Source organism: Gopherus evgoodei, chromosome 7 (genome assembly GCF_007399415.2).
Source record: "Gopherus evgoodei ecotype Sinaloan lineage chromosome 7, rGopEvg1_v1.p, whole genome shotgun sequence".
NCBI lineage: Eukaryota > Metazoa > Chordata > Testudines > Testudinidae > Gopherus > Gopherus evgoodei.
The window spans coordinates 12,202,851-12,225,167 of NC_044328.1; the positions used below are offsets into that span (position 1 = coordinate 12,202,851).

The following is a 22,317-nucleotide window of genomic DNA, read 5'->3' on the forward strand; positions in this document are numbered from 1 at the left end:
CCCTTTCTGGCCACACTTTCTAAACCCCCTGTTTCCTCCTAGCATCTGACCCTCCACTTCCAGTGTCTGAGTCTTCCTCCAATCTTCAATGTTTTATCCCTTTCTTTTCCTTTTTTAGCCCTAGAGATACTTCCCTTCCTTCCCCACCCCCTCCCCCCAGCCTTAGGCCTTGTCTACACCGGAAAGGTGAACTATGCTGGTGTAGTTAAAGTGAAGCAACAATCCATTTCCCTCCTGTGGGGATGCAGTTCTATTGGTATAAAGGTGCTTTATGCCACTCTCTATTCCTGTACAGGAAAGGGAATAAGCTATATTGCTATAGGATAACTTTATACTAGTATAACTGCCTCCACACTAGGCATTGCACTGGTGTAATTATTTTAGTTTTTTAAAAAAAAATCACACCCATGAGAGGCTAACAGTTCATTAAGAATCCCGCAATTCCCATAAGTAGTACAAATTATTCCTTCCATTTGTGCATTATTTTGCATTTATTAATACTCATCTTCTTTCATGCATTCATTCATTTGTCTGTATTAGGTCCCTTTGAAATTCCCTGAATAATCTTGCGTAATTTACAAATTCCAGCACCTCAAAGTTCATGCCCTTTCCCAGATCACTGAGAAACATATTAATTATCAGACTTAGCCCTTTTCCTTTATGAACTGTGAATATTCCCAATGAAATCAAATTAAATCTGCTGAGGCTGAAAACAACTTTCCCTTTTACTTTCAGCCTGCCCTGGGGTTGGTGCACAGTATTCAGATCAACATCCATGCAACCTGTCTAATATCTGTTTGCATAGTCCTACATTCCACTGCTATCTAATCTGACAGTCCATATTTCTAATCTGTCACTTGATGAGTTCAGTAGGACATGCATGAGTAAGGACTACTTTAATCCGTAAGTGTTTGCAGGAATGGGCCAAGCATCAACTGTTCTGCTCTCCACTGAATACTGTGATTAAAAAAAACCTTTTCACCTGGTAAATGGTGTGGTTTTTCTTATATGGGGGAAATGATTGCTTTCAGTTACACCGGTATAACTCTGAAACAACTCCACTGACTTTAGTGAAGTTACTCTGAATTTATATTGGAGAGTTTGAAAGCAGAATTTGTCCCAAGTGCCATAATTTGCCTAAAGGGCTGCTATGAAATCTTAGAAGAGTAATGTGCTTTTTAATTTCTGAGCATAAATTTCTTTACATTTTAAAAAGAACACACTAGTCTTAGGAAAATATAAAACACATAACGTGTGAAGTAGAGAGAAGTAGTGAAATTCAAAATTAAGACTGATCTACATCCATGAGTCACATCATTCACAATTGAATATATATGTATATATGTGAGAAAAATTGAAATCTTCCAGTATTGTATGTTGTGCTATGTTGGTTCCAGAATGTTAGAGAGACAAAGTGAGTGAGGTAATATCTGTTGTTGGACTGACTTCTTTTGGTGAGAGAGAGAAATTTTTGAGCTTACACAGAGCTCTTCTTCAGATCTGGGAAACTAGTTAGTTTGAAGTCTGAAGAAGAGCTCCATGTAAGCTAGAAAGCTTGTTTCTCTCACCAACAGAAGTCAGTCCAATAAAAGATATTACCTCACCCAACTTGTCTCTAGAAAAATCCAAAGTGTTATTTTTGAGTTTTCAGAATATCTTCAAAATGGATTATAACTTCAATGGAACAACAAATATTTTGGTTTCAGATTTTTAGTGCTGCCTTTCCAATATACTGGTTTTGGTCCACATTGACAGGATTACAAAGCACCTTGAAAGCATGGTATTAGGAACTTTCACTGGAAGGGTATTTTTATTTTCGACCTTAGCAGCAATTTATGGACAGATTTTAGAGTCACTTTTTAATAATGACAATAGAAAAAGTGACAGCGGTGGTTGAATACATGTAGTATCGAATTGATGCAGGATCAAAAAGAACTATGGTTACTCCTAGCCTATGAAACATCACGCTACATAGCAGTCTGATAATTAACCCCAAATGTATTTGGTGTAATGACCGGGAGATTTTAGGGTTTTTTTTAGTTATGGAAGTGTTTAAAAAATATAGCACTTCTTGAAGGACACTTATATTCTAGTTTGTTTTATTCTGTGTGCATAGATGGAAGGCGATCAATCCAGTCCTGTACCCGCACAGGATGAAGATCAAGATGGAGATCAAGGTGATACAGTGGATGCGAGGCCAGACAGAAGCGACAGATTCTCATTCTTTGGGAAGTAAGCTTAGTTTTATTATTTATTTTATTTTTGTTTCAGTGTATATGCAATGCAATGAATCACAGACCATCTATGCCCTAAAAGTGAACAAACACTGTTAGTAAAAATGTTAAATATGCCATAAAAACCTTAAGTCAGGATTTGGAAAATTAAGTTCAGTCAGTGCTGCTTATGAATGTATACATTCCATGTCCATGGAAAGTATTTCTCTATCCAGACAGTGCATGACTGTATGGTGCACGACCAATATACATGATGCTTGTTCTTCACTTTTACTGTACTCCCATGATTTCAAAGATGAAAATTTTGGAAATTACTAGTTGGCTTAATTTCAGGTTTTAATAATTCTTTATGATTATTTTTCAAACATGGGTGCTTACAGTTTTGTTTTTAAATCCATATTTAGTCATCTAAACACGTGGCCTGGCTTGCTTGCTTGCTTTCTTGAACAGAGTGTCTGATCAAAAGGTTAAAGCATAAGCCTAGGAGTCAGATGATCTGAGTTTTCTTATTGCTGGAGACACGTTGTGATCTTAGGCAAGTCCCTTAATTTCTCTGCCTCCATTTCTAAAATGAGTGTTTTGTGAGGCTCAGTCAATCAGCATAAAGTATTTTGAGGTTCTCTGATGGAAGACACAATAGAAAGGCAAAGTATTATAATCAAGTTCCTAAATATTTTTTTAGTAGTATTATAACCACAACCTCATATTTTCTACAGATATAAAATGGATATATAAAATTTCACTTCCAGAACCTGACAGAACTTTTTTTTAAAAGGCTTATTCATTTAAACTTAATTAAACTTGTTTTAACGGCATAATAGCTTGTGTGTTGTAAGGGGAAAATAGTCTAGTTCCATCCTTATGCTAAACTGCTTACAGTTTACCTCTTGTTAATGAAGACCATTCATTGTGTGTTGAGAAATTATTCGAGCAGTCTGACTGGCTACTGTACCAGGCATCCATTCTTTGGGAATACCTTGACTCTACAAACTGAAACTATATCACTCTTAAAAAAATACTTCTGGACATTTGTTGTACCTTAAAGCCAGGGTCTCAAAGTTAAAGACTATATACAGTAAGGCCTGGTCTATATTACGTGTTTAAACCGATTTTAGCAGCATTAAACCAATTTAACGCTGTACCCGTCCACACAATGAGGCCCTTTATATTGATATAAAGGGCTCTTTCAATCGGTTTCTGTACTCCTCCCCAACAAGAGGAGTAGCGCTAAAATCGGTATTACCATATCGGATTAGGGTTAGTGTGGCCGCAAATCGACGGTATTGGCGCCCGGGCGGTATCCCACAGTGCTCTACTGTGACCGCTCTGGACAGCAATCTGAACTCGGATGCACTGGCCAGGTAGACAGGAAAAGCCCTGCAAACTTTTGAATTTCATTTCCTGCTTGCCCAGCGTGGAGCTCTGATCAGCACAGGTGGCGATGCAGTCCCAAATCCAAAAACAGCTCCAGCATGGACTGTACAGGAGATACTGAATCTGACCGCTGTATGGGGAGACAAATATGTTCTATCAGAGCTCCATTACAGAGGACGAAATGCCAAAGCATTTTTAAAAAATCTCCAGGCTATGATACAGACTCCACAGCACAGTGCTGCATGACATGCGTAACGGAAAGCCAAAGAATCAAATGGACGCTCATGGAGGGAGGGAGGGGGTACTGAGGACTCTAGCTATCCCACAGTCCCTGCAGTCTCCGAAAATCATTTGCATTCTTGACTGAGCTCCCAATGCCTGTAGGATCAAACACATAGATCCTGAACCATCCCGGACAATCTCATCAATTTATCCCCCCTCCCCCTCCGTGATAGAAAAGGGGAAAAAATCGTTTCTTGACTTTTTTATATGTCACCCTATGTATACTGCATGCTGCTGGTAGACACGGTGCTGCAGCAGTAAACAGTAGCATCCTCTCTCCACCCCTCCCCGGTGGCAGACAGTACAGTGCAGAAGGACTGATAGCCATCCTCGTCATGAGCCCGTGAGTGCTCCTGGCTGGCCTTAGGTGAGATGGTACAGAACGGCTGGTAACCATCCTCATCATAGCAACTGGGGGCTTAGCTCCATCAGCCCCCTCCCTTTCATGTGTAAAGAAAAGATTCTCTACTGCCTGGACTATCATAGCAGTGGGATGCTGAGCTCCTCTCTCCCATACCAGTTAATGTCCTGCCTGGACTATCATAGCAGCTGGAGGCTGCCTCCCCCCCATTTTATCTCACTAACAAGTCAGTGATTCTTATTCCTGCATTCTTTATTACTTCATCACACAAATGGGGGGGACACTGCAACGGTAGCCCGGGAAGGTTGGGAGAGGAGGGAAGCAATAGGTGGGGTTGTTGAAAGGCATGCAGCTCATCATTTCTGCAGGATCTGACACGGAGCGGCTGTGCTCTCTGGTTCTCTAGTACACTTGCCCCATATTCTAGGCAGGACTGACTATTTTTAGATACCACAAAGGAGGGATTGACTCAGGGAGTCATTCCCATTTTTGTCTTTGCGCCCCCAGCCTCAGCCAGGGGCACCCATGACAGCAGCAGACACTACAGAACGACAGATAACTGTCATCTCATTGCGAATTTACAGTGGCACAGCAGACGATACAGAACGACTGATAACCATCTCTGCTATCATGCAAAGGCAAATGAATGCTGCTGTGTAGCGCTGCAGTACTGCATCTGTTAGCAACATCCAGTAGATATATGGTGACAGTAAAAAAAAGCTGAACGGGCTCCATGGTTGCCGTGCTATGGCGTCTCCCAGGGCAATCCAGGGAAAAAGGGTGCGAAATGATTGTCTGCCATTGCTTTCACGGAGGAAGGAATAACTGATGACTTTTACCCAGAACCACCTGCGACAATGATTTTTGCCCCATCAGGCACTGGGAATTCTGGGTTGAGATCCAAGGGAGGGGGGAGACTGCGGGAACTATGGGATAGCTACGGAATAGCTACCTATAGTGCAAGGCTCCAGAAATCGATGCTAGCCATGGACCATGGACGCACACCGACGAATTAATGTGCTTAGTGGGGCCACGTGCACTTGACTTTATACAATCTGTTTTACAAAACCGGTTTATGTAAAATCGGAATAATCCCGTAGTGTAGATGTACCCTAAGTCAGAGCAGGGCATAGAATCCAAGTGTCTTGTCTGCCAGGACCATGGTCTAGTCTACAAGCTAACATTACAACCCAGTAACACCTCACTATCAGATATTTCCTGGTGGCTAATTTTGGTTGTATTTAATGGTCCTTGGCTTTGTTCTTGCCATCATCTTTTCCTACCAGGTGGTCAGTACTTTCAAGTAAATATGCTATGCACTCAGTTTATTATTGCCAAAGTACATACATGGGCATGAAAGGAAAACAGTTAACTTGGTGCTGTTAACAAGGCACCTCTTTGTTCTAAAGTAGAAGGGAACAGAATTGTGATACGCTATACTAATTGAATTGCGAGCCATGCAGACGGGAAAAGAACTTTTCAACTCCTGTTAGCCCCTCTGTGGCTTCAGTTCCATGCAGCCCTAAAGCAGAGAAAGGAAGTAGTTGAAAATCTATGCCAGTATGGTGTATTTCTCTCAGTGCAGTAAAACTTATGATGCAGACCACAGCATAAATTGTTGCCAATCTGATCAGAAATAATTTCCATTCTGTGGCTTTTCCACGGCAAATCTGTGATGCTGTGAATCCAGTCATAGGCCTTTGCCTTAAACATGTGACCAAGTGGTCCAGGGTCAGCTATTGAATTTCAACATGGCAATTTCTCTCTTTTCTTCCAGTTAGGGAAATTTAGTTCTGTATGTTTCATCTCTTTGAAAAACTTTCTAGATTTAGTACCATTTTAGGAAGCAAGCTGATTTGTTAAAAATCACCTGCTTTTTTTTTTGTTTTCTTTCGTTACCACTAGATGGCAGGCTAATATCATTTTTGTTGATTTAATAAAAAAAAATTCACCGAAGAGTGATCACTCTATCATATAGAGAATCACAGTTATGAGCAATTGATATGGTTTTTATTTTGCTGAGCAGAAATCGCCAGGTACTGCCTGGCAAGCTTGATGACAATAAAAGTTACTGGTTAAGAGAAAATTTGGCTAATAATTTGAAAAATGTATGTGCATTCTTCATGTGATCTTTGGGAAGAAAAATACATATCCCATTTTTCTCATCTGCTTTGTGTGATATTGTAATACTTATGTGCCTTTATCTTTGTAAAAAATTCTCATTTCTCTACAGGATGCTTTAATATCTTATCTTTCGTGCACTTAAGCATCACTTGGAATTTCAAAGATGTAACCTCAAATAGTAACAAGGCATTTTAAAATGCATGTTGTCTTCTGCTATCCTCCACGTAATTGCTCTGTCGGTTGCATGTCATATGAAAACGTGTGTGTTGTGGGTACTGGAAAAGCACAGGAGCCATCATTTCGTTTAACCATCCAGAGGCCAGAATTCAACACAAAGGGTAAAATTCTGGCCCCACTTAAGTCAAGCGAGAGTTTAACCATTAACGTCAATGGGGCTAGGATTTCATCCACAATGTACTCTTAAAAACAACTGAATGCCCCTACAGTGTGGCAGAGTAGAGCTTGCTTTATTAGCATCCATGGTTGTATTTCTAGTGCACTTGGCTAAAGTGAAGCATCCACTGGCAGTAGCTGTAAGACTTTGGATACCAGTACAACTATTATTGAATTGTATAGAACTGTGTGTCCTCGGGTTACTTTACCTTTTGCCCACTGCTCTTCTCTCTTTTATATTTAGTATTCCCCTTCTCAGGGCATGTCTACACTATAAACTTAAGTTGACCTGTGTGAGGAGAGGAGCGCCCAGAGAGGGTTGGGGGTCACCTGGGTTCCAGGCAGGGAGATCCACACCCAGAATCCAGTTGGCTACTGTGCTTCTGGTGGTGAGTTGAGAGCCCAGAATGGCAACTGGGCTCCAGGTGGGGAGATCCATGCCCGGTGTCTGGTTGGCTGCCATGTTCCTGGCAGGGTGCCGAGAAGCCCAGTGCAGCTGCCCCATTCCTGGTGGGGAGCAGGAAGCTGAGAGCAATGGGTCAGCCAGGCTTCCAGTGGGGACATCAGCACCCAGAGTCTGGTCAGCTGCCATACTCCCAGTGGGGAACTGAGAGCCTGGGTGGCAGCCCAAATCTGAGCTGGGAGTCCGGGGGCCAGCCCAGCAGGGAGCCTGAGCGGCAGCCTGGCTTGGAGCAGAGAACAGACAGCAGCCCAGCTGGGGAGCTGGCTCCAGGGGAACCATGAAATTGACAAGTAAGGCAGTGTCTGCAGGGACACTGTGTTGCCCTAACTACAACATAAACCCTATGCTTCTAGTGGTGGTGGAGTTATTATGTCAGTGTAGCAGGGCACTTACATGTGCAGGAGCAAGGCTGTAGTGTGTACACTGACATAATTAGGTTGACTTAAGGCATCTTATACTACTTTAGTGTAGATCGACCTCAGTTGGAAAGCATTAGCTAGTATAGAAATATCTGTTTAAGAACTCTTAAGTTACTGTAACAGCTTCTAGGCTTAGACCTCGTCAAGTGCACCTCTTAGGTCAGGGTAGGCAAATTACAGCCCGCAGGCTGGATCCAGCTCACCAGCTGTTTTAATCCAGCCCTCGAAGTCCCACTGAGGAGCAGGGTCTGGGGCTTGCCCCACTCCAGTGCTCCAGCCAGGGAGCAGGGTTGGGAGCCACTCCATGCAGCTCCTGGAAGCAGCAGCATGCCCCCCTCTAGCTCCTACGCAGGAACCATGGCCAATGGGAGCTGCAGGGGCGGTGCCTCGGACAGGACAGCATGCAGAGCTGCCTGGCTGTGCCTCTGCCTAGGAGCTAGAGATGGGATATGCTGCTGCTTCCGGGACCCACTTGAGGTAAGTGTCACCTGGAACCTGCACTCCTGAGCCATTCCCTGCACCCTAGCACTCTGCCCCAGCCCTGATCCCCCTCAATCCTAGCCCAGAGTACCTTCCTGCACCCACAACCCCTCATCCCCAGACCACACCCCTAGCCAGAGCCTGCACCCCTTCCCACACCCCAGCCCTGATCCCCCTCCCACCTTCCAAACCCCTCAGTCCCAGTTCAGAGCACCCTCCTACATCCCAAACTCCTGATCCTCAGCCCCCACCCCCAGCCAGAGCCCTCACACACACACCCTACTCCCCTGCCCCAACCCAGAGCCCCCCCTCACACCCTGAACTCCTTTTTTGGCCCCACCCTAGAGCCCACACCCCTAAGCAGAGCCCTCACCCCCTTTCACACCCCAGCCCCAACTTTGTGAGCAGTCATGGCCCGCCATACAATTTCTATTCCCAGATGTGGCCCTGTAGAGGAGTGGACTCACCCCTGCGGTGCCTCCTGCTGGTGACTTCTGCGAATTAGCTCATTCCAGCTCCAGAGCACCCTCTGCAGGCCAGTGATCCACCTTTCCTCTGGCCCCCATCTCCCTCCCAGGACCCCAGTGCCCCTTTCTCTGGGAACCCCTCAGTCTTAGGGTCTCCCCTCCCTGGGGAACCCCCACCCACTGTTCCCACCTAGCCTCAGTGTAAGGCTGCTGCCAGTCACTGTCTAGCCCCCATGCCCTGGAGCAGACTGCAGTATCAGCCTACTCATCACAGGCAAGGAGGGTTTGGACCTGCTGCCTTGGCCTACCCCTGGGCTTCCCTCTGCAACCCCTAGGCCTTCTGCTAGGCCACAGCCTGGGGCTTTCCAGGCTGGAGCTTCCCAGCCCTGCTCCACTCAGGTACTCTGTCTATAGCTCCCTGCAGCCAGGCCTTTCTCTCTCTGAATCCAGAGAGAGACTATCCCTGGGCCTCTGGCTCATAGCCTTTTATAGGGACCAGCTGGGCCTGATTGGGGCATGGCCCAGCTGTGGCTACTTCCCCAGTCAGCTTAGCTTTTCCCTGCCACAGCCCTCTTCCTGGCTGTTTTAAGCCCTTCAGGGCAGAAGCGGGTATCCATCCTGCTGCAGGCCCTCAAGCCAAAAAGTTTTCCCACCCCTGCCTTAGGTGACAGGCTTAGCTTCATGCAGTTAACTCTGTATGGAGTCATATGCTTCTTCCACCTTAGACAGGAGTTCCAGGCTGCAGCCTCCTGTTTCTCAACCATGTTAACAACACATGCACAATTCAATTTTGGCACCTGTAAGCTTTTCCCTTTGGGGACCTGTGACAGTATACGTTTGCTGTGATGTACAATTAGCATCTTTGGAACAAAGCATTATTTATTCATTCCTCAAAGGTGCAAAGGGTAAAAACAATAAAAGGTCCCTAACTTACACCTTAAGTTTTTCTTGAGATGGAGTTAGCTGAGCTGATTGGGTCTCTGTAATATTACTACAGTATTTCTATAAAGTAGTTAATTTTGCCTTCAGTAAGGAATCAAAGCACAAAGCTATAACAATTTGAGAGCTCTCATTTTAATTAAATTGAGAACACTTATTTTAATCAATTTGAAAGTTGCTTTGCCAAAAAGTCACCATCCATCTGTGTTTTCTCTTCAGCTCATCAGCAGCTATGACATCCTCAGTTAAATAGAATATACACTCAAATTTTACATGAGCTTTTTTCTGTTTTGCAAACTGAAATTTAGATGAAAAAGACTTACAAGTGTATAGAACGTTTTCATATTTCCTGTTTCTCTCGGGGCTATAGAGCATCAGGTTGAGAACCATGGACTGAAGTCATAGAACGACAGAATTGTAGGACTGGAAGGGACCTCAAGAGGTCATCTAGTCCAGTCCCCTGCACTCATGGCAGGACTGAGTATTATCTAGACCATCCCTGACAGGTAATCTTTCACTACCCATGTCTCTGTGTATCAAATTTTTTCAAAACAAAGAGCCAAATCTTTAGCTATTGTAAAGTCTGCATAGCTTTATTGAAGTAAATGTACCCCAATAAACACCAACTAAGGATAGACATTAAAATGTCATCAAAAATTCCTTCTTCTTTTTTTCTTTTTGGAAGCGGGGGTTGGGAATTGTGGCGGTGGTGATGCTATTTGTTTTTCTTCATACATTTGCACAAAAAACAGAGTCTGCTGTGTGACTCTCTTTCTGGAACTAGAATGGTAGGTTGGTAGAGCACTTTGTTCAATGAGACCTGAATCATTTGAAGAATATACATGTACATGGATTAATAACCTGTTACAATGACAGCTTTGGGGATGTAGGGGGATGGAGAATTTAAGGCTGACAAGAGACGCTCTTTTGTTGTTCTCTTTCATCTTCCTGGGAGTTATTTTCCACCCACCTTTGATTACCAGCAGTTTCCTTTTATTTGTTTGACAAGATGCATCACCGTAAGGATTTCAGGATGAATTGTTTCTCAAAGTGCGCACGTTTGGTTTCCCCTCACATCCGCATACATTTTTATAAGTTGCCCACCCTGTATTGTGCAGGCCACTTGAAACGCTGAACTTTGGGAAAAGAGGCCCCTCAATACAGAACTGCATTGCCTTATTCACAGAAAAGCAAGTAGGGTAGTCAGCATCTGCTTCCAAAGCAATTGTGAAATTAGTCACTCGTGAAATCTAAGTGCTCCTGCCTTGTCCTAATGTTGAAATCCTAATAATGAGCTGAATGACACCTCATTTGTTTCAGCAGCACCTTTGTACATTTTTTTTACTGCAATGTGTAGTTAAACTGAGCTTTGCTGCCACTGAATATTACAGATTATTTTAAAAAAAAATTAAACATTTGTATGAAAAGTATTTCTTGTGTCCTCACAACAGCCAGGATAAAAATTGCCAGGCTGTCAGGCTTCCTGCTACAGTTAATAGCTGATTGTTCTCTCACTATCTGGAACCATAGACTCATTGGGTCCAGATACAACGGTGATGGACACAATGTGGGTAGATGGGCATTGGGATGGATAGATCAGGAAGATATTTTATCTGCATTGTGTTGAGAGGAAGGATGGTCTTGAGATTATGGCATTGGACTAGGAACTTGGGAGATCTGGATTCAGTTCCCAGTTCTGCCTCAGGCTTCCTTTTTGTCCTTTGGCAAGTCACTTACTATCCCTGTGTCTTAGTACCCTAGCTGTCAAATGAAGATAATGATCCTTCCTTTTCACCCATTCTCCCTCTCTGTTTTGTCTATTTTAATTGTATGCTCCCTCAGGTAGGGGCTGTCTTTCTTTGTGTTTCTAGTGTACCAAGCACAATGAGGGCCTTGCAGGTTTGGGGCTTGCAGGTGCTATTATAATATAAACAGTACGTAACAATGATAAAAATCATATGTGCTTTCTGTCTGAAGCATTTGGCATTTCATCAGTTTGAGAGAGGATTACTGGACTAGGTGGTCTTTGCTGGTTATGGCATTTCCGGTGTGAATAATAACAGTATACTTTGGACAATTTTTTCTAATACAATACACCAGGAATTTTTCACTTCTAATTAGTCTTTTTTTTTTTCCTTTTTCTTTTTTTATGAGAATCTAGAACTCAATCACTGGAGAAGGCCTGCAGCCAGGCTGGTGTTGGCATAAAGTTCATTAAACCCAATCAGTACTTGTTCATTCCTCCTGGAGACATTTGCATATGGTACATGGTGTAAATGCTCAACTATCTTGGAACTGTATTTTAGCAATCACAGCAGCAGATAGGATTTCCACCTCTGAGGTACAAAAAACCAGGCATCCAGGATTAAAAAAAAACAAACGAACAACCAGGACATCCATAAAATCGAACACTTGGCAATGTGTACTGAGCACCCTTACAGATATCTTACAGGACAGCTACTTCCAAAAAGCGATCCTAGGAAAACCTGGATAGGTGGCAACCCTAGCAGCAGATCAAGTATCAGGTTTGCTTTTAATTACAGTAATTTACCTGTCTCTTTGCAAGGAAGCCAAGATAATAAAAATAATTCAAAGTTTAGGAGAAAACAAATCACACATGTGATTTATTATTTTTTCCATTTTTACATAAGCAGCCAACAACAAAGAAATAGAAAAATGCAGACAAAATTAATAGGCATTAGAATACATAAAGAGTCAATATATGGGAACTATTTCCAAGATACAGAGTACTACGGGTTTATTGTTCTCTTCTGTCTTTTCGCTTGGGTTAAAAGTTTTTTGAAATTTTCTCTATCCTGCTGTGGTGGGTAAAAGTATGTTAAAAAGTAAAGTTGTGCTATTCCACCTCACTTTCCTTTCCTAAGCTCCTGCACCGGAGCACTGATAGACTCTCAGTGATGAGATGTTTTCTGCCTGTCAACAAAGGTGGATCAGGCCTGCATGACCTCAGCAGCTTGCTATGCCATAGCCATGGGAGTTTGAATAGCCCTACAGAAAAGTCCAGCGTAACCCACTGCTGACATAGGCGAACCTTTGGGCCTGAATGCAGAGCATCCTGCTTCACTGTCCATTATAACCCTGAGCATGGTGGGCTCCTAACATTTCTAAAGAAGATTAAACTTGCTCTTGGACACAAGGGTGAAACTATTTTCAGATGCAGAGTGGAGTGATATTTGATGATGAGCCAAGGTACTGTACAGTGTCATATCTCTCCTTCCTCCTCTGTTGTTGCCTTTGTGGAAGTGTCATGAATGAATTCCCTAAAATAATTCAGACATAGTGTTCTCCCCAGCTAAAGGTCACTCTGATGGCACAGTACTCTTACCATTTCATATGCAAAGGTATTCTGGAAAAGTGTACTTTGTGCTTTGCTTAGTTTAATTATTTTCATTAGTACGATGTTGATATAAAATGTCTCTTTAGTTTATATTAATACCTGTGTTGGTGGTAGTGGTGTTATATAGCATAATTAGAAATTATCTGTGTATCTTATGCAGCCTAACTCCAATCCTGAGGGATCTCAGTTTTCACGACTCCGATGAGAGGTTCATACATACAGGACTTGCAGAATGGAACTGTCTCCTGAAAAGTTATCTGTATTCTTTTCTGTTTGTAAAGCCTTTAGTGACTTTTAGGTAGTATATAACTCATATCATATCACACAAAAAATACATGAGTTACCACACAACAGAGTGTCGGGCAGAGTAGCAGAAAGAGAATAGAGCTTGCACTTTATTGGCTCTATTTAATTGTGAATATTACACTGCAGTGCTATCATGTAAGAGTGTGAATAGAGATTTGCAGAAGACAACATGCTGTATACAGAAGAACAGGAGGCTGCTGCCTGACTTTTTTTATTTTTTAACTGTTGCTAAATGTTTACACAATACTTGTCAGATACAGCCTGTTATGTCCAACATTTGTACTAACATGAAACTGAATGAGCCCCACTATGCTTCCTATATAGTGAATAAAACTTCAAAGAAAAAATTAATTTTGAATACTATTGACTGTGACTTAAGCTAATACGTAGTTATAAAAACAAAAAAGAATAAGGTATTTTTTTGTTTAGATTTTATAAACTGCCCATCTCAAACTCTAGGTGCATCTACAAGATGGAAAATGTGCCAGAAGTTACACATTAAGTTTTTGATCCTGGAAACAGCTGTACTTGGCAGACCCTTCCATTCCACAGAGAGCCATTGACTTCAGTGGCTTTGCATATGGGGGAAGCCTTTGTGGAGCAGCTTGCAGGATCAGGGCCTAAGCCATCTAGGCCCTTTGTTGCATAACTCCCTCTTTTAATTCAGTCTAGGTGGGTAGCAGAAAGTAACTTCCTTTGAAAACTTTTAAGTGGCCTTTGTGCAGTGAGTTAGTCACAGTATAGTTCCAAAGTTTTCCTAAAAAATGCCACTGGAACTGATTGTCAGTCTTAGCAAAGAAACTACAAACTGAATGGTCACTATGGCTAATCATGCAGACTCTTATGCACAAGCCTAACTTTACGGTCACAAATAGCCCCTTTGATTTCAGTGGGTCCCCCACAATAGTAAAGTTAAGCACTTGCATCAGTGTTTGCCATTTTGGGGCTTAAGCCTGAAGTACACTTGCCCTCTTCTCTCTCCGCTTCCCAAAGTTGACACTCAAAATTAAGGCACACTGGTGAAGTAGCTTGCAAAGAAGTGGGGCACTGCCTGTGCCTTACTTTTTGTTGATAAATGTTCATTTTGAACTCTGATATTATCAGTTTGGGACTTTTCACCATCATTAAATATTTTTTTTGAACACACATAGACTTTTCGTCATCAGGAATAATTTATTCAGAACTCCTTTTATGTGGTACAGTATTGCTCTGACTTGTTCTTGAGTTCAGAATCTCTTATACAAAGCATCCCCTTGCAATGTCTGTGTCAATCTTAATAGTTGCCAGATGCTTGGAGAGAAATTCAAATGCACAGTGTTGTCAGGACTAGAGCTGAGAGATTTTTTGGCAATTAGTATATTCACCCCAAAATTGTATTTTTTGGTTGAATTAAACTATCTGAGAATTTGTGTTAATTCAGCTAATAATTTAGGCCAAATAAAACATGAAAAAAAAAAAAGAAGAAAAAATCTAAACAGTTTGTCATTTTTGAAACAAAACATTTTTAATTTCTTTCAAACAACATTTAGACATTAAGCTAATTTGTTTTTTTTTAAGTGTAGAAAGTGTAAAACCACCCAAATATACAATGAAACCAAATGGAAAATAGTATTTCAGATTGAACAAAATGTTTACTTTGACCTAAAACTGTTTTTGGTTGATTTCAGTGAGGAAAAACAAAAAAAATCAGTTTTGATTCAACTGTAAAGGAGTTTTTGGGTGGGTTTTTTGGTTTTTTTTTCCCCCCAGATTCTTCACTTCAGCCACCCAATCAAATAATTATTCACTGAGCTCCAATCAGGACCTACATGCCCCTTTCTTTTCTCTCCTGAAGGAAGGGTTTCTCTGTTCTGGTGAAAAGATTCTTATGGTAATATTTGAAAGTCCCCTCACTTTCTCAGAGAATTTTTCTAAAGCATGGTTTAGAAGTCTTCCAGGGTTGATTATGTTGTTAGTGAAAATCCTTCAAAGCTGATAGTAATTTCTGTTAATTCAGGCAAATAAGCAGGTTCCCCTAGGCAAATTGGTAGTGTAAAACATTTGTTTGAATTCCATTTATCTTCCCTGTGTTTTTAAAGGTTAATTGTTTCTTTGTCATCAGGGGTTGGTTACTTGAATTGTTAAACTACTGGCCAGTTTTTCTTTCAACCATTTTCTAAAGTGGTATGATGGTAAAGACTGACCTCTGTTAAGCAAGATGGAACAATGATTAGATTTTATAAATGTTTACAGTTGTACATTTCAGCAGAGGAATAATACTTAGGGCTTACATAGCATTCTTCAAAGCACTTGAGGGGAAGTTAAGATTCAGCCCCATTTTACAGATGAGAAACCTGAGAAATGGAGAGCTGAGGTGAATTGTCAAGAACATAGTGACTCAATAGCAGAGATGGGAATTAACCCCAAGCTCCCAATTCCCAGTCCAATGTCTTGTCCACAGTACCATCCTGCCTTTCTATAACTAGCAGTTATAGTGATTTCAGTTCCACATGCTAGTGTCGTGACTTCTTACATGAAGAGCATGACACTGAATACTTTATGCACAAACTTCATTGCCAATCCCAATTCCAATTTTAAAATCTGGTGTTCAAGTCTGTTTCAACCCGTGTAGTTGGGGAAGGCACTCACCAAATATGCCTACTCCTTAACCCACCTAATATATCCTTTCTGTTCAAAGACTAGTAACATAAAAGATTCTTTGCACAAATAAAATACTGGGCATGTGGACATTCAAGCATTGGCATGTTCCTTCTACCCCAAAAAGGGTATTTCTCTGCCCACCTAATACAGAGTTCAGGGGGAAAGGGGACAGCATAATTATCTATTATTTGTAGGCTGCTCTGAGTGTACGTGCCACTTTACTCAAGTAGATGTATCAAAGAACAAAGTCTTTTCTTCAAAGAATTTATAACCTAAAAAGTACCAGCCAGGTACAAATGAGTGGCTTGTGCCTTTTATTGCAGATAGGCTTCCAGTACAGAAATAGGAGAGAGAAGGGTAACTGGGGGTGTTCGATAGATTAGGAAGTCTGAAGAGGAGGAAGGAGTAAAAGAGAGCGGTTAGGAGTGAATCTTGAGTAGAACGTAGGAATGTCATGAAAATCCTATAATAACAAACCAAAGCATGGTCATAAGAACGCAACAGATGGAAACTGACCACAAAAATTGTATCACTTAAGTTGATGTTTAAAAACAAATATGATACCAGAGACAGCTATTTTTAGCAGTGCTTTGATAATGAACATTTCCTCCAGACCACTTCAGAGGCATAGAGCAACACATTTTCCATGCTGAGGAAAGCTCCAAAGTCCTTACAAGGTTCTGTTGAGATTTTAAACTAATACTGTTTCCGGCTCACCCATCCAACTTACAATATTGTGACATAATGGGCAATATTCTCAAACACAGATTAGCAGTTAGATGTCAGCATCACATCACTATTATTCATCCATCCCTTGCTGGCTCTTAGTAGAAAGGCTAAGATGTGATGGGTTGGGTGACAGAAACCCCCTTTGGGACTGCCACTTCATGTGCTGGGACTACCTCTGAGCCCATTTTCCTTGCCAGCTTGGGACTTCAGTATCTTGTCTTGTTTGAGCCAGACACGTTTGCCTGCTGCAAACACAGATCCAAGTCTGAACCATGTCCCCCACAAGCTGCAGCCTTAACTGAAAACAGCTTAAGAAGTGCTTCTGTCTCCAACACTCAGATACGCAGCTCCCAATAGGGTCCAAACCCCAAATAAATCCATTTTACTCATAAATTGTTCACCCTCTGTAACATTGATAGAGAGATGCATAGATGTTTGCCCCCCCCCAGGTATTAATACTTACTTTCTGTATTTAATAAAATCACTTATTTATTAACCCAGAGTAAGATTTAAGTGGTTCAAAGTAATAAAAGACAGAACAAAGTAAATTACCAAACAAGATAAAATAAAACATGCAAGTCTAATCCTAATACAGTAGAAAACTAAATTCAGGTAAATTTCACCCTCAGATGTTCCAGTAAGCTTCTTTGACAAACTAGCTGTCTTCCAGTCTGGGCCCAATCCTTTCTCCTGGTACAGTCCTTGTTCCAGCTCAGGTGGTAGCTAGGGGATTTCTCAGGACTGCAGCCCCCTTTGTTCTCTTCCACCCCCTTATATATCTTTTGCACAAGGCAGGAATCCTTTGTCCCCCTCTGGGTTCCCACCCCTTCTTCTAAATGGAAAAGCACCAGGTTAAAGATGGATTCCAGTTCAGGTGACATGATCACATGTCACTGTTGGACTTCATTACCCGCTTGCCAGCACACAGGTATACAGGAAGACTTACAGGTAAACAGAGCCATTTACAACCAATTGTCCTGGTTAATGGGAGCCATCAAGATTCCAAACCACCATTAATGGCCCACGCTTTGCATAATTACAATAGGACTTCAGAGCTATATTTCATATTCCTTATTTCAAATACAAGAGTGGTACATTTATACAAATAGGATGAACACACTCAGTAGATTATAAGCTTTTTAATGCTACCTTACAAGAGACCTTTTGCATGAAACATGTTCCAGTTACGTTATTTTCACATTCATTAGCGTATTTTCATAACATCATATGGAGTGCACCGTCACAATTCTCAAACATAGATTAGTAGTTGGTAGATAGATGTCAGCATCACATCACTACTATTCATCCATCCCTTGCTGGCTCTTAGTAGAACGGCAAAGACTGAATGAGCCATAGCAGAACTGGCTTCTGACGCTTAGGAGCATGAGATAATTATGATCAGAAGTATAGGATAGTTTATACTCTGTAAATAGAAGTCTTCAGTTTCTAAAACAGGCAATAAATTCTCTTCAGTAGAATTTTATGATCAGTCATACAAATGAATGACTGTCCTTGCAAAGCATATTAAGGCAGTGGTGCCCAACTTTTCCTGTCATGCCCCCACCCCCTTACCAGTAATGGAATCTGTCCACGCCCCCCACTCCCCCATTACTGCACAGTTGTCTCAGCAGTGGCTGAAAGCAGAACTGGAGGCAGAACTGGGGATGAGGGAGGAGCTGGGACTAGAGGAGGAACTTTCCTGGAGTGGAGATGGAATGAGAGCAGAGTTGGGCTGAGGCTGGGCTGGGGACAGAGCAGAGCTGGGTGGCACTCCTTCCCCCCCCCTCCATCCATCAATAAATCCCCCAAAGCCCCTAAGCTTGTGGGGGGAGGGGACTTACTAAGCCTCCTCCTTGCTTTCAAAACCAAAGTATAGTTTACTGCATAGTGTCACTTTACAATTCATTTTTGATTAAGGGCATCCAATTTCCCCTTTAAAAAAAATTCACGCAAGAGTGGAACCTTGCTATTTGTAATTTTGTCTTTATTCTCCTAGACTGACTATTTTCTTCCAGGCAGAGATGATGTTTCCTTTATATATAAATCACCATTGAGTCTATTCCTCACAAGGGAAAGAAGCGCATGGTTTTCAAAAGATCCCAAATGGAAATGGATCATTGTCAGACTTTTTTTAATCCTTGCTAACTTTCAGCAGCAGTAATGGGATTGGTTTAGCTACAGGTTGTGTGGGTGAGATCACATTTTCTTCCTGCAATTATCGTCTCTTCTTGCTCCAGAATTTCCTGGTTTATGTTGCTTTTCCAAGAAGTGGCCTTGCTTACCTGAACAAAGTGCTATTACAGATTCTGGCCTCTCAGGCACAATGGAAGCTGCAGAGTTAAATCCCTTTTGCAATGTGCTGGATGTCTATCCTTATTGATAAGGTCTACCACTCATTGGGTCCAGTCTGATAATCATGTTGAGACGGCAATATCTTTTGTGGAGATATACACGGCTACAGTTACAGAGTCTGATCTGATGTCTTACATGCATGGAGCTCCCACAAAGTCAACTGGAGGGATGGTCTAGACAGTATTTGGTCCTGCTATGAGGGCAGGGGACTGGACTCGATGACCTCTCGAGGTCCCTTCCAGTCCTAGAGTCTATGAGTCTATGAGTTCAATGCACAGAGGGCTTGTAGAATCAAGCCTACAGTATGATGATCCTGAGCTGAGGTTACAAAAGGAAAGACTAGAGCACTCAAGGGGGTTAACAGTCCATGCACTGAGGTTATTGCACATCTTGTGGATTCTGAGAATGGTAAATGTAGTGCAGTGGAAGTGGGGGAAGGGAGGAGTGAGCTCCCAAGGAAAGAAGCCCTCCAACATGAAGAGAAGACAGTAATGCTGAGAGACTCCATTCTCAGCAAAAGAGCTTTTTCCCCTTAAAAGCAGTTTTTAAACATGTTTATTAAATGGTAAAAATGTTTTCTAGCGGTTTAAACTCATGGGCTCAAATCCTCAGGTCTTTACTCACTGGAGTAAGAATTTGATCCACAGTGAAGCAAGATGAAGCTTTATGTCCTCTCCGTGAATCTCTAGCGTCACAAAATTCAGCAACAGGGTGGTGAATAGGATGAGACAGGCAAGCAGAAATACTAATTTTTTTTATCAACATTGCGCTCATTTCAAAAATAGTAATCATTATCCCAGGGTAGACAGAGAGTAAGTCCAGCCTTTGTAAGGTAGGACTCTCAGACACGATATTACTGTCAAGCCTAAGCCGGGACTTAGTGTGCACGTTCTGGTTTTCATTCTGTGGACAAACTGATGTTGCCAAAGGGGAATTCAACTTTGCTGGACTCTTGATCTGACCAAAAGGAGGAGGAGGAGCTCCGTGCCTGAGAGGACAGAGAGGCACAGTAATATTCCTGTCTAAGTGTGGGACTGGGCTGCCTGACCAATGGAGGGTGACCAATAGTGGCGCAGCACAGAAGAGTTTTGGCATAATTTAGATGTGAAAGCTGAGAGACCACAACCGTAAAATACCATTGATCTGTTAATCCAGACAAAGTTGAATTAAAAAAAAAGAGGAAATTGGAGATTTTGGATTTCAATGATGCAATATGAAAAATAGAAACTGAAACTCAGTGTTCCTATTCAATCTTTTTTGCAATAGAAAAATGAGGGGACATCCATTGAAACTGACAGGCAAACTATATAAAAGTAGTAAAAAGAAATGCATATTTACACAACTGATAATTAACCTGCCAAATGCCTAATGCAATAAATTATTATGACCAGGGAGGTTAGGTAAAACAAACAACCAAAAAAAGACATATGGCTAGTGAGAACATCCTCAGTTAAACAAGTTAAAGGATAAAAATGTTTATACATTTTATAAAGCTTCATGCTTCCAGTCATAAACCAACTTCTTACTTACTAGTTTTAGGTAGGAACTTCCCCTATGGACAAATTCTGATATAATTGTCCATTATGCGCATTTTCCTTCTACCTTTTTCTTATATATCTGGTATTGGGCTCTCTCAGACAGTAGATTTTTATCTTCTGCTGCTAAAAAGACCATTGATCACGTCCAGTATGGCAATTTGTATTTGCCATTTGGGCATGTGGAGACATAAGGTGATCCAAAAGTTGGAGTCAAATAACAGATTGCGTGCTATCTGGGTTGAAGATCCAATATGTACATACACCACAAGTTTGCTTCCTTAGTGATTTGTCAGGTATTGACTTGGACCATTACCAGGAGAAATTTGCTAGAATTACTTTGTTGACTGCCAGTAAGTGCACTGTGGGTCTGATCCTGAGAGGTACTGAGTGACTGTCTCGTCCCTGCAGTTTCCATTGAAGTCAACAGAACTTGCAGGTCCTGCTCTCTTCTCAGAACCGTGCCTTACATGTCACACAGGAACAACAGAGAAATAGAATAGATTCTTTCATGCCTGGAGAAGATCTCACACTATGATAGGGATCAGCTAAAATATTTGACGGGGACTATAAAGCTGGGTTTGCGGAAGAGTACAGGTTTTTATATGCAGTTGGGAAGACAATGGGTTACTGGATGCCGTGGGAAAGTGTGTCGAGGAATGTTCATGGGATGGGTGCATCCTGTAAATTAACAATAATTGTGTGCTGATGCCACTTGAGGATGTTGTATTGCGTGTAGCAACAATGCTTGTATCATAAACAGATGGTTAAGGGTTAATGTCTCTTGTACCTGTAAAGGGTTACAAGCAGGGAACTGGACACCTGACCAGAAGACCAATCAGAAGACAAGATACTTTTAAATTTGGGTGGAGGGAAGCTTTTGTGTGTGTTCTTTATCCGTTGTGTGTTCTTCTCTCGGAGGGTCTGAGAGAGAACAGAAATTACTACAGGCTCTCTAAGTTTCTTTTCAAATAGTAAGTAAAAACAGGCGGTTTAGGCTTTTTCATTGTTTTACTCTATTTGCAATTGTGGATCTGGCTGGTTAACTTTTATATGTGTAGTTGCTGGGAATATTTTGATTTGTATTGATACTGGGGAGAAAGTCTCTTTCTGGTGTCTGTAAGCTATAGGACCCTGTAATATTTACATCTTGAAGTTACAGAGATAATTCTTTACTTTTTCCTTTCTTTTATTAAAAGATTTCTTTTCAGAGAACCTGATTGATATTTTTTTTCTTGTCTCCCTTGTTTTATTCCAGGGGATTGGGATAACTCACCAGGATGGGTGGGGGAGACGGGAGGGGGAGAGATAGAATCTCTCTCTGTTTTCCTTGAATCTGTTTGCCTCTTTGTGGAAGGGAAGGGAGATGCTTCTCTGTATGGTGATTTAGAGGTTGGATCAGTATCTCTCAGGATAGCCCATGGAGGGAAATTCTGGGAGGGGGAAAGGTGGGGGAATGGTTTATTTCTCCTTGTTTTAAGAACCCAAGGGACCTGGGTTCTTGGGGTCCCCAGGGAAGGTTGGGGAGGTCAGAGTGCCCCAAAACACTATATTTTTGGGTGGTGGCAGTGTTATCAGATCTAAGCTGGTAATTAAGCTTAGAGGATTCAGGTGCTAGTATCTCATTTTCTGAACTCTAATGTTCATATCTGAGAAGGAATACTATGACAGCTTGCTCATTTAGGAAACCAGTTAAAATATTTTTCCTGCCAAAACCGAAAGTTGCATAAGCCTGAAACCATTATGGGTTGAGGAAGCTGTATACTGTGCATTTACCTGGATATGAATTTTAACTGCTCTGTTCTTATTTTGAAATTCCCTTTCCGTGCATCTTTGCCAGATCTTGTGTATTACTGCAGGA

The 22,317-nt window shown here is 41.7% G+C and overlaps 1 protein-coding gene across 1 annotated transcript in view; it reads left to right on the forward strand.

The window, feature by feature from the left end:
- CASP7 (caspase 7) overlaps window positions 1-22,317 on the forward strand; it is a 38,690-nt gene that overhangs the window by 3,301 nt on the left and 13,072 nt on the right. The window contains exon 2 of the mRNA XM_030568894.1: window positions 2,117-2,232. Coding sequence (XP_030424754.1) covers window positions 2,117-2,232 — 116 coding nt within the window. The remainder of the gene's footprint in view (window positions 1-2,116; window positions 2,233-22,317) is intronic.